The 12,431-nt window shown below is 36.5% G+C and overlaps 1 protein-coding gene across 6 annotated transcripts in view; it reads right to left on the bottom strand.

The window, feature by feature from the left end:
• The window catches only part of LOC109539926 (1-phosphatidylinositol 4,5-bisphosphate phosphodiesterase classes I and II), a 46,105-nt gene that overhangs the window by 15,840 nt on the left and 17,834 nt on the right, over positions 1-12,431 (bottom strand). For all 6 annotated transcript variants that reach the window (XR_007282553.1, XR_007282554.1, XR_007282555.1 and 3 more), the window contains exons 3-6: positions 9,399-9,670; positions 9,024-9,209; positions 8,723-8,957; positions 5,888-6,027 (exon numbers count right to left, since the gene is read on the bottom strand). Coding sequence is in view for 3 of the 6 variants with exons in the window: in XM_048670816.1 (XP_048526773.1) it covers positions 5,888-6,027; positions 8,723-8,957; positions 9,024-9,209; positions 9,399-9,670 (833 nt within the window). In the remaining 3 variants the exon portion in view is untranslated. The remainder of the gene's footprint in view (positions 1-5,887; positions 6,028-8,722; positions 8,958-9,023; positions 9,210-9,398; positions 9,671-12,431) is intronic.

The following is a 12,431-nucleotide window of genomic DNA, read 5'->3' as shown; positions in this document are numbered from 1 at the left end:
AACCGTCAAAAAATAAAACGGTTTGTTTAGTAAAACCGCCAGCCACCCACGACGAATTCTAAACGAACCTCCATATGCATTCAATCAGGTTTTGATTAATTTTTTTTCAAAAACTATGCGTTGAACGAAAAAGTTCCAGCAAAAAAGTTCCTAAATTTGATCAACTGCCCAGTGCAACAATAATTCACAAGAAGAATCAGGGAAAAACCAGATTTATTTGCAATTAAAACGCACAAATAGATAGTCAAAAGGGTATTTAATTGGACAAAGAACGTAGGATTGAGATCGGATTAATTAGAGGCAAAGCTTAATGCAATTGTTGGGCTATTTAGGTCTTGTGCCTGCTCCCACTAATGGATTTTCGACATTAGTGAAAAGATTACGTTGATTAAATGTGGGGGGTTAAATTCCATAAAACCAAACGACACATTGGCCGCATTGAGTCGCATCCTATCGGGATTCAAATAATCCTGAATGAACTTTTTTTTGGTTTTATCTCTGATTCTTCGATAAATCACTTTCGCCTTTAGGGGTCCACAGTCAAAGGGCGCGCTAATAAATAACATGGACATTTCCATAAAATCCTGGATATAATGGAGTAGTAAATCACTTGGCTATGACTGCTAGAAAACATAAATATCAGCCATTAATTTTCCTAAGTGAGCCATCGTAGATAATTTAGCGCTTTGTCTCTTAATCAGAGCATAAGTGACACGCCATTGAAATAGAATTTATATAAACTAGAAGGAAATGGAATCAGACAGAAGAAATTCTACCAGAATGTTGGGTTTCTGTTGTCGCAAACAAGATTAAATGACTGGAATGATTTATTGGCGATTTGCAGACGACATTTCAAGTAAATCTGGTTAAGGAGTGGATTTTCTTAAGAAAACATGAAACAGACCAGAATTGGTCTCGATCATTAACAACTCTATTTAGCATCTCATGACGGGAATAGACGATATGAACAACAATTGAATAAACTAAAATAACTCCGATTGTTTGATGCAAATTATTCGCAGAAACAGATTTAAAATAATTTTTCGTTTGCTTTAATTAATATTGTTTCACTGCATTCTCAAAAGTTGGTGAATTTGGTGCAGGAAGAACGAGACGGTGCTAAAGTGGGCAAATTGTTGGATTATTTTACGTTAGTTTTCCCTGATTCGGTTTTTTTCGTACATTTTTCTTTCACAATATTCATTTCCATACAAAAACTAAATTTTGTTTTGTCATTTTTCTGAAAAAAACCTTTATCAAAGTTTCCGAACCTTCCGATTCATGGGCGAGTTTCTATAATTTTTTTATAGCTAGTATTATTCCTTTCAGCGGCTTAGTTTAGGGTAAGTGTTTGAAACTAAGTCTCCATTTTTTAATTTTTCTCTAAAAATGTTATTTAGGGATATTCTAGAGAGTCAACGAGTTTTACGCGAAAGAGAATGTTGAATTTACGGATTTCATTGAATAGTTGGTAATTTAACTTTTTTAAATAAAGTTGTTTTTCAAAACCCTGCCAAAGTTGACCAGGCTTTTTGTTAACGATGAAAATTTCACAAGTATTTAAGTCGAATTATGTCTTTCAAACGGTGTAAGGGGTGACTTTATATCTAGATGGGTTTCTGAAAAATGAATTTTTGAATAAACACCTTCACAAAAAAAGATGTCGGGGCGCAAGTCGAGTGATATTTCAAAAAGCTGTTAATATTGCCCAAACAATTTCCGAAAAATCAAACCTTTAACCGCCTTAAATCGAAGATTGCTCTTTTTATTGATGTAACCAGTGCGTTTCCTTCTGGCGCAGTTTGTGCAAATTGATTTTTTGAAGAAACAGCTACGCAACTAAGAGATACCTTGGAGCGCCCATCAAGTGTTGAATCAAACTCTCGCCAATATTTACCGCATTTTTTGTGGAAAATTAAACTTCCAAGGCATTTAAAGCAAACAGTTTGCTTTGGAATAAGGTACCAGGCGCGTTTCCTCTAGCGCAGTTTTTGCAAACGGAATTTTTGAAAACCCACCTACGCAACTAAGAGTTATGTCAGAGCGCCCATCAAGTGTTGAATCAAACCTACGCCAATATTTACCGGATTTTTTGTCGAAAATTAAGCTTTCGAGGCATTTAAAGCAAATATTTTGCTTTGCAATGAGGTAAGAAACGCGTTTCCATCTAGCGTAGTTTTTGCAAATTCAATTTTAGAACAAAAACGTACGCAACGAAGAGATATATTGGAGTGCCCATAAAGTGTTTTTAGGAAAATTAAACTTCCAAGGCATTTATAGCAGATATTTTGCTTCGCAATCAGGTAACAAACGTGTTTCCATCTAGCGCAGTTTTTGCAAACAGAATTTTTGAAGATACACCTACGCATCGAAGAGATATATTGGAGCACCCATCAAGTGTTGGATCAAACGCCCGCCAATATTTACCGGATTTTTTGAGAAAAATTAAACGTCTAAGGCATTTACAGCAGATAGTTTGCTTCGCAATCAGGTGACAAACGCGTTTCCATCTAGCGCAGTTTTAAGAAACAGAATTTTTGAAAACACATCTTCGCATTGAAAAGATGTATTGGAGCGCCCATCAAGCGTTGAATCAAACGCTCGCCAATATTTACCGAATTTTTTGTGGAAAATGAAACTTCCGAGGCATTTAAAGCAAATATTTTGCTTTGCAATGAGGCGACAAGCGCGTTTCCATCTAGCGTATTTTTTGCAAAATGAATTTTTGAAGATACGACTAAAATATATGTTGGAGCGCCCGTCAAACAGCCGCATGTTTACCAGATTTTTTGTCGAAAGTGAAACTTACGGGACTTTTAAAGCGGATATTTTTCTTTTCAATTGACCAAAAAGCGTGCTTTTATCTGGAGCAGTTTTTGCAACTTGAATTTTTGAAGAAACACTTTTGCACCTATATATACCATAGCGATATGTTGGAGCGCCTGAGTGTTGAAACCCCCCCCCCCAATATTTACTAGATTCTTTCTGAAAATTATACTGTCAGGGAATTTAAAGCAAATCATTGCCTTTTCAATTAGGTAAGAAGCGCGTTTTTAACTGCCGTCGTTTTTGCAAATTAAATTTTTGAACTATGCGACTTAGAGATAAGTTGGAGCGTCATCAAGTGTTGAATCAAAGGCTCGCCAATGCTTTCCAGATTTTTTCTGGAAAATAAAACTTTTAGGCAATTTAAAGGAGTGACTTCTCTTTTCAACGAAGTAACAAGCGCGTTTATGCCTAACCTAGTTTATACATAATTAATTTTTGAAAAAACACCTACACAACTAAGAACTGTGTTCGAGCACTCATCAACTGTTGAATAAAATGCTCACCAACTGCTTCTTCAATGTTAAATTTTGTTGTTGTAATTATCAGCTTGAAATCGTGTCTTTTCGTAAAATAATTGCGTTGTCACGATTTTTTGTCTCAACTTAAAGGAATGTGTAATGGAGAAGGCAAGTAGTATTTCTAACATTTGATAATTCATCAAAAAGACCAATTTCAAGTTGAGAAACTCCATCTAATTATAGAAGGATTCCGCTGCTTCGAGATCAGATCTCTACCTGTAGAGCACAAAGCAGACAGACGGTGATTTCATTTACCCATTCATTTTATAGACGAGCCCAAAAGCTCAGTCGGCGAATCTCAAAAGCCTGATTTTATTTTCCATTTGAAATCCTCAAATCCGCGTGGAATTTTTTTCGCTTCAAATTTACTTTCCAGTGCAATCGTTGCCTCTACCCAATTCCCCATAACAAGACGGGATTTGCGCCACCTTGTTACGTAAAAAGCCCAACCCCTTTGATCCCATTTTTTTTTCTGGCGAGTTTAGACTCATTTAGACAGGAAACCTTTCCTATTCACCTATTTTGATGCAGTTAAAAAGCGGGGAGTTTCAGTCTCTATAATAGTTTGCAGGATTTTATCTGCTAAAACCATAATTAAATAGCCAATTTCCACTTGGAAGTTGCTGGTTTATTAGCCAAGGCAGACCAAGTTCAATAATTGGAAAGAAGTTGCCCACTTTAATGGACTTATTCGGTTTTCAGCATGCCGATTTCTTCCAAAAATAGCCTGAATGTCGAGTTTTTCCCATCTTTTTTCAACATGTAAACAACTGCCTCATTTTCCATTGATTGGAAAAGTTGGATAGTCTAGGAAAATTCGCTCGAGGCTGTTTTCCCAATGACATTCAACTTTAACTGAGTTACTGTATTGTTGCGTGGCCGGCTGCTGTATTTTATAAATTTGCTTGTTTACCCAATCTTGATCTTATACAGTTTATCGTCGTAGCAACTTCGAATTTATTTTTCCAAAGAGCGAAAAAATGCGCGAATTGTATTTCATCCATTACGAATGGCGAGAAACGACGTAAACATTTAAATATACGCTTTTAATCTACATTCGATGTAAACCGATTTTTCGTATTTATGAAACAAATTAAGGATGCTATTTATTGGCAATCAATGTTTTATGTGAGAATTAATAGGTTTGGAATTCAAGTGATGCGATCCATTTTCAGAACGTTGAGAATTCTCAGAAATTAATCCATGAAAGCTAGAGCCAAATTATGTAACTTTCTAATGCAGATGACAAGGAAGGTTGACAAAGCATAAAGAAAACAACTGGAAAAACCTGAAAAAGTGAACGTTTTTGAGTTATTATTGGAATTGTTATTCAAAATTGCAGTAGAAGCAGATGAAATTGTGAAAAAATCCACCAGTAAATCTCAGCCTAAACAGTTGAGTATCAACTGATGAGTCCTTCGGGTATTTAGGCCGCCCTGGAACTTCTTCGTGACGTTTCGCAAGCAAGAGTGGCTTGCATCTTCACAGATGGTTTGCTTGGCTCAGCATCTTATTTTCCACGACAACACAAGTCCGAAAAACTCACCAGTTTCATCTTTATCATGTTTTTGCTGTTGCGGAATTTTTATTTCATTGTCCATTGTGATTTCGAGAAGGAAACTGGATCCGCTAGACGGTGACAAGGATTTGTCTGGAAATCGGATGACGCAAAACCGTAATTATTTTCTCTGGAGTTTATTGATCATCTTGGCGTGAATATTTCGACAACATACCATTTTTTCTCGGGCTCAAATTAATATGGAAGAATATCAATCTTGGCCTAAAACCCACACAATTCCTTTGGCACCGAGAGGGTAGAGGAGTTTTGTATGGCTTAGAGATCAATATACAGGGTATGTACATAAAACGTAAAAACTACTCAGTTTTTTGGCGTCAGTTGGCAAAGAACGAAATCGAATTAATCATGCCATTGTTTTAATTAAAGGCCTGTCAAGAGGGATCAGGAGTATTAATTGCCAATAATTAGGCAAACATTGTAATGGAATGTTTTGGCAGATAACGTGGGAATGTAGTAATTACCCTATTCTGTTCGATTTTTCCTGTTAGTTCAACCACTCGATGCATCTCCTATTAGACATCATTCATGTATTTTCAGCAGTTTTTGCGGAAACATCGATGACACTTGGCTAATTAGCTCCACATGTAAAATGTATATTTAGTTGGGGATATTTCCGTTCTGGGTCAACGTTTCCAGTCGTACCCGATGAATCAAGCAATAAATTGCGTTTTCTTTTTGGTAGAATTCACATGTCTGTCGATCCGGGTAGTTAAAACCGTTGGAACACAGACAATTTGAACACACTGATGACTTTAAAGACAAATTCGAGATGAAAACAGCGCTTTTATGACACCATCTCAGCGGTTTTAATGATGTTTTCAAGTGCGGTCTCTCGTCTTTCGGATGCAACGTTATGCGGTCACTGATTTCTAAATTGCGCGCTTTGCAAGTTGTTCAGTCTGAATTATTTTGCTTTAATTAGAAAAACGAAAACGTTTTCTTTGTGAAGAGTTTTTCTTACCTACAGCCAGCCAAGAGACATTGTCTGTACATCTCAGCGTTACTTCGACCGGTCAGCTGGTGTCCAGTTAAGTAGGTGTTGTGTGAGGAGTTGATAAAATAGTGCGCCAATGGCTGGTCCATGTCGTGGCTTAAGTCGAACTGGAAATTGAAAATTTAATTTTAAATTCTACGGTTTTGCTACATTTTGACTGGTTTGTTCAAAAACGGTTAAGGATTAAGAGTGTTGAAATGAGTTTGAAGTTGTCCGCAGCTTTTTGTTCGCAGCGTTTTTCGAATCCGAAGCTTGCGGAAGTAACTTGGTTATTTTTGGATAAAGCGTTGAAATGCGTTGTTTTATATATAAAAGGTTAATTTGCAAATGTGACAGATTTTCGAAAAAAACGGCGAAGTTCTAGAGTAGTCACTTTTTGCGAGGTCTTCCGTACTCGTGTCAGCTACAAAACTCACTTTGCCTCTGTTGAAGAGAACAATTAAATGTGCTCTTTCTGATGCAAAATGTTTGTTTAAAAATGTGTCTCATTTTCGAATTAAAAACGACGATTGAAAATCGCTCAGTTTTTCTGAAGGTAACAGGGGTTTTTGGTCGGATTTTGAAAACTATTTGAGCTACAATTTCGCTTTGACTCTACTGGAGAAAGCATTTTAATACAATTTATTTCCATACAAAACGCACTTGTTTTATATAACGCAAAATATGCCCGAATTTCATAAAAAACGACTAAGTTCCAGATTGGTCAGTTCTTTCAAAATCTATCGCGGTTTTTTGTTGGTATTTTGATAACGGTTTGAGCTACAAAATTACTTGGTTTGTACTCATTAGAGAATTTAAATACGTTATTTTTTATGTAAAACGCTAATTTAAAAATATGCCCTATTTTCTAAAAAAAATAGTCAGTTTGTCCGAAGTCCACTGTAGGTTTCGCTCGTATTTTTAAAATTCTCCGAGTTACAAAACTCACGTTGCCTTTGCCGAATAGAACATTTATTTGTGTTTATTTTTCATGTAAAAATTGATTTGTAAATGTGGCTAATTTTGTAAAAAAGCGGAGAAGTTCAAGATTCGTCAGTTTTTCCAAAGTTTTCCCCAGTTTTTTGTTCGTAATGTGAGAACCGTTAGAGCTACAAAACCCACTTGGTCGTTAGTGAATAGAACATTTAAATGCGCCTTTTTCCGCTAAAATGTAAATTTATAACTGAAGCTGATGTTTAAAAAAAAAGACAAAGTTCAATATCAGTCAGTTTTTTTGACATATACTGTAGTTTTATGCTCGAAATTTGAAAATGGTCCGAGGTACAAAACTCACTTTGCCTTTGCCGAATAGAACAATTAATTGCGTTTAATTTTTTGTTGTACAAATTTATTTGTAAAAGTGGCGGATTTTCTAAAAAAGCGGAGAAGTTCAAGATTCGTCAGTTTTTCCAAAGTTTACCGTAGTTTTTGGTTCGTAATGTGAGAACCGTTTGAGCTACAAAATTCACTTGGTCGCTAGTGAATTTAAATGCGCTTTTTTCCGCTAAAATATTAATTTATAACTGAAGCTGATGTTTTCAAAAAAAGACAAAGTTCAAGATCAGTCAGTTTTTTGAAATATAGCGTAGTTTTATGCTCGAATTTTGAAAATTGTCCGAGTTACAAAACTCACTTTGCCTTTGCCGAATAGAACAATTAATTGCGTTTAATTTTTGATATATAAATTTATTTGTAAAAGTGGCGGATTTTCTAAAAAAGCGGAGAAGTTCAAGATTCGTCAGTTTTTCCAAAGTTTTCCCCAGTTGGTCGCTAGTGAATAGAACATTTAAATGCGCCCTTTTCCGTTAAAATGTTAATTTATAAATGATGCGATTTTCTTGAAAAGGGCAAAGTATAAGATCAATCGGTTTTTCTGAAATCTACCGTAGTTTTTTGCTCGAATTTTAAAAATCGTCCGAGCTACAAAATGCACTTTTCCTATGCTGATTGGAACATTTAAACACGCTTTTTTTCATATGAAGTATTAATTTATAAATGTGGTTGATTTTCTAAGAAAACGACGAAGTTTAAGACTAGTCCGTTTTTCCAAAGTCTACCGCAGTTTTTTGCTTGTGTTTCGAAAATCGTCTGAGCTATAAAACTCACTTTACTTCTGCTGCTTATAAAGGAGGCGATTTTCTAAAAAAAGAAACGACGAAGTTTAAGATTAGTCAGTTGCTCTGAAGTCTACCATAGTTTTTTGGTTGTATTTTGAAAATCATTCGAGATACAAAAATTAATTTCTCTCTACTGAATAAGACATTTAAACACATTTTTTCATGCAAAATTTTAGTATAAAAACGTATTTCAGTTCACCGTAGTTTTCTGCTGGTAATTTGACAACCATTTGGGCTGCATAACCCCTTTACTTCTACTGAATAGAGCTTTTGAATACGATTTTTCTACATAAAACTTAATTATAGAAATGTGTATCGTTGTCATAAAAAGCTACAAAGTTCTTCCTTAGTCTTTTGCTCGAATTTCTAGATTCGTTTCAGTTGCAGAATTCATCAGTACTAAATAGTGCATTAAAATTCGCTTTTTGTCGCATAAAAATACTGTAAGAAATGTGCCTGACTGATTTTAAAAAAAGTTTTTGTCCCGCAACTTTTCTGTTTTTAGTTGCTTTGAGCAAAATCCTCGCCACTGTTGGCCTTCAATAGCAACTGCTTTGGCCCATGTCCCAGCCCCAGCTGGTTGATAAAATCTAACATTAAACTTGGCGTTATCAAAAACCTCAAATCAAAAGCCATCAACCAAAAGAAAAACTTCTAATTCGAGAATCGCGTTTCCACCCAAGTGCCAATAAATAAATTCTCGTACCTTACTGGACGATATAATGTTGTTATCTTCAGACAGGAGATACCGCAAAAACCCCTCAGAAGAGAGCTGGCCCCTCTGAGCCACATATCTGTTAGGTTCATATTGCTCTATCACATCTCTAGCTCTCACATTGTCTGCATAAGGGTGGAGGATTTCGTTTAGTCTTGGATCTCTCTGAGTTTTGTTTAGGAAGTCGACGAACTGCTCGGTCGTCATGTTTGTTTTCGTACCCACACTGAAAACGATGAAAAGCACTTGGAATTTTAGTACGATACGAGCTGGACTCAGTCAGATCACTTACTACTCATCGAACACCTTTTCCACTTCGCCTCTTTGAGTCAGCTGCACGTAAAGACTGTAAAAATACTCAAAGGTAAAATCGTCCGGATTGATGGTGTCGTTTTTCCCATGGGGCAGCCCCAAGCCGCTTAACAGTGCTTCGAGTCGTTTCTTGTCGTCCCGACTTTGTGCGCACATCTTGATTATACTGGAATGAAGAAAAAACTCGGAATATTCAGCGATTTAAATTCAAATATGCGAAAAAACTTTAAAGTTCCTGCGCAAATATGTCCCTACTTATTTCTACTATTTCCTCTTTGGATCTCCATCAAATCTACCCCAATTTGAGTAGAGAATCTGTCAACCTTTGACCAAACAATTTACCGCAAAAACTTACTTTTTAACAGGGATTTTGCCACTTTTATCAGTCTGAAGGGTCAATTTCGTATACGCCTTCCGTAGATGCATGAGGGCGGCCCCATTAACCTGGTTCAGATTGTAAGCGAGTGATAGCAGGGCGTCCGTCCACAGTTGAGCGATTTCCTTCTTTGTGCAGCAGAAATTGATGAAGTTCACATTGACAAAATCGTGGGCAGTCACCACTGTGACCGTTTTCTCTTCCAACGTATCCTGCGAGCCCATGGTGACGATTGGGCGCAGTTTAGCATCCTGCAACCAAGCAAAAATACTGAAAAAGTGCTTATAATACAGCAGGACATTGCTGAGTGGAAACAACAGGTGGATATTGTGAATTTGATGGAAGTAGTTGCTGCGTTTTAAGCGCAAAAGTTGTTATTTGAAGCTCGAAAATCTTTAACTGCTATGAGATAAAGATCTTATCGAATGAATCGAATAACCTTTTAAAATTAGATAACGGCAAACACTTTCTTATATGCATAATAATCTTATAACAGTTGCTTCCACCAAATTTCCACTAAATTCATTTTTTACATCTTGAAATCTAATCGATAAAACCTCGCCTGAATTCATTCTATCGTAAACTATGCAATTTTTGTAGCCTCAAAGTAACAATTGTCCCCGCCAACCTAAAATACAATGGTGAAAATTCACTCTATAACAAAATATTTCGCGTTTGGAATCTAAAATTGCCAATTATTCTCACCAAATCCACACTTGAAAAGTAGAAAATTAGTTGCAAATGCCGTCATAAACCATCAATTTAAGCCGAATATAACAACAAATAAATGTGTTTTTCCTGGAAATTCAGCAGGAATAAACAAGTTGCCCGATGGCTGCAGCTTGGCTTAACTCAATTACAAGCGGAAACTTGCCATTAAGCTAAACAAGCCCGAAATGTTGCTTCTTCGGGGTGGCAGTGATTATTTCCAGTGCCATTTCAGGGGACGACTCCAACCCCAAGTTTGAACCGTGATCGTCCACTATCCCATTTCCGTTTCCTGCAAAGTCCAGAAAAACAGCTCCGGTTTCATCATGAGTATTCGATTTGGAAACAGTTTCATTTGGACACATATTGACCATGACACTGGGAACACAAGCCTGGAAGAAATGCATGAAAAACTTGTACCAAAGTGTTGATTTGGAGATATATTGGATCATAGAAATGATCTGGCGCAACACACATTGATTGATTAATTGCATCGGCACCAACATCGGACCTTTTAAGGCCATTAAGCAATCGGAAAGAGGTGGGAAAGGCAATTAATTTTCCTACCGAGTTCAAAGTAAAACGTCCTTCTGCACTTAACGAATTTGCAACGTCGACAAGAGTTAAGGATCTATTAATATTGATTCAGTTCACTTCGCTTTCACCCCACCTGCTACCCGGCTTCTTCTCCCAAGTTAGCTCATGAAAAATGCACGGGGGAAAATACGAAAGACAAAAACTGAACCGAACATTAGTGATTGATGCACGCGTCAAAACATTGGAGATTCCCCTGTATATGAATATAAAATAGGCAACTTTATCAAAAGGCTGTTTTGCTCGATTTTTGGGGACACAAACCGCAGAAAATAATTACGCAACATTCTAAATTATGGTCTATATTTAGAAGTTCATTTAGAGCAAATGAAAGGCTTTGGAAGGGCCATTATCTGAGCGCTATAATGGTTTTCCATCTGAGCCTCTGGTTTTACCTTCTATCTGCTTTTCTCCTTTTGCGGCGCGGATTGTTTACATGCAAGCAGGAGATTGTGATTTAACAAGCTCGAAAACAGCTCCAAGCAGTTTTGTTTCTTGATGTTATTGAATTCGTTACAGTCTTATCAAGTTCCATCTCTATGAATCGCTCTGTTTGTGGGCAAACAGATAAATCTGTTGTTTCTACGATGCGATAAATATCTGGCAAATAGTCCAAGTCGCATAAACAGCCTTGGCAGTATTTTGCCAGAAAGTCATTTCCTTATTGACTTTATTTCGGCCAAATAACGTGTTGAAGTCTCTGCAAACACTCAAACACACACACAAAAAGCATTGAGTAATTCATTCATTCACCGCACTCTATCAGGTATGTAAAGCGTACGATTTTAATAGAAGGTACATTTTTCGAATGCAAAATGCATTTCGAATCGTCGTTTTCGGTCACATAGTTTGAACCGCAATTTTATTTTCCTCGAACTGCGAACGAGTTTTACATGCGAAATTAGACGGTTTCGACCATATCTTGTGATTTTACAGTCAGAAGGCCAATTAGTTCCGTGGCATCAGAGACGTGGGTGTTGACTTTGTCTTAGTAAGAATTCCTATCTATTATTCAAAAAAAATATATGGACAGGAACGCAATCAGTGGACTTTAATAATAAACGATTAGGTACCAGCAAATTTTTTATACAAAATGAAAATAAACGGGACAGAAGTCGCCAAACTCGGTAAAAAATCGATCTGCGACCAAATTAGTTCTTACATTTCGGCGAAAAAAGACTCAAAATTGATTTAATTGCCGACAATTCAAACGTGAGTTTGTATTATTCCTAACAAAAAATGCCTGAAATAAAAAAAAAACGGAATCTTCGGACAAAAGAATCATCGAGGGTTTTTAAAGTTATCTGCAAATTTATAGTCGAAGTGTTCTTCTAAAGCATAGACGATAAAGAGAATAATGGTTGCTCAAAATAATTGAAAAAGCCATGAATGACCGTACACATGTGCATTTAAATTTATTTAGTGCGGCGGCAAAAAAACGAAATCGGGATCTAGCTTCGAGCAGCAGAAATAATGTCTAAACGGTCATTTTGAGATCGATATTTGCTAAGCTCGTAAAAATCGAGCATCTGGGCGCTTTTTATGAAACTTTCAGAGTTATTAGCATCAAGTGCGCTCTATAGGTGGGGAAATTTTCAAATTGCTTCATACGTTAGTTTGGGAGACTGGGGTTAGTTATTAGCATCACGTTTTGTCTAACGATAGTGAAAATTTCAAGTAGCTACTTGGTTTAGTTCGGAAGATACAAAT

This window comes from Dendroctonus ponderosae, unplaced genomic scaffold (genome assembly GCF_020466585.1).
Source record: "Dendroctonus ponderosae isolate FM_Combo_2020 unplaced genomic scaffold, Dpon_F_20191213v2 Dpon_F_20191213_1, whole genome shotgun sequence".
NCBI lineage: Eukaryota > Metazoa > Arthropoda > Insecta > Coleoptera > Curculionidae > Dendroctonus > Dendroctonus ponderosae.
Note: the sequence above shows the minus strand (reverse complement) of the source record. Positions and strands in the feature narration are given on the sequence as shown.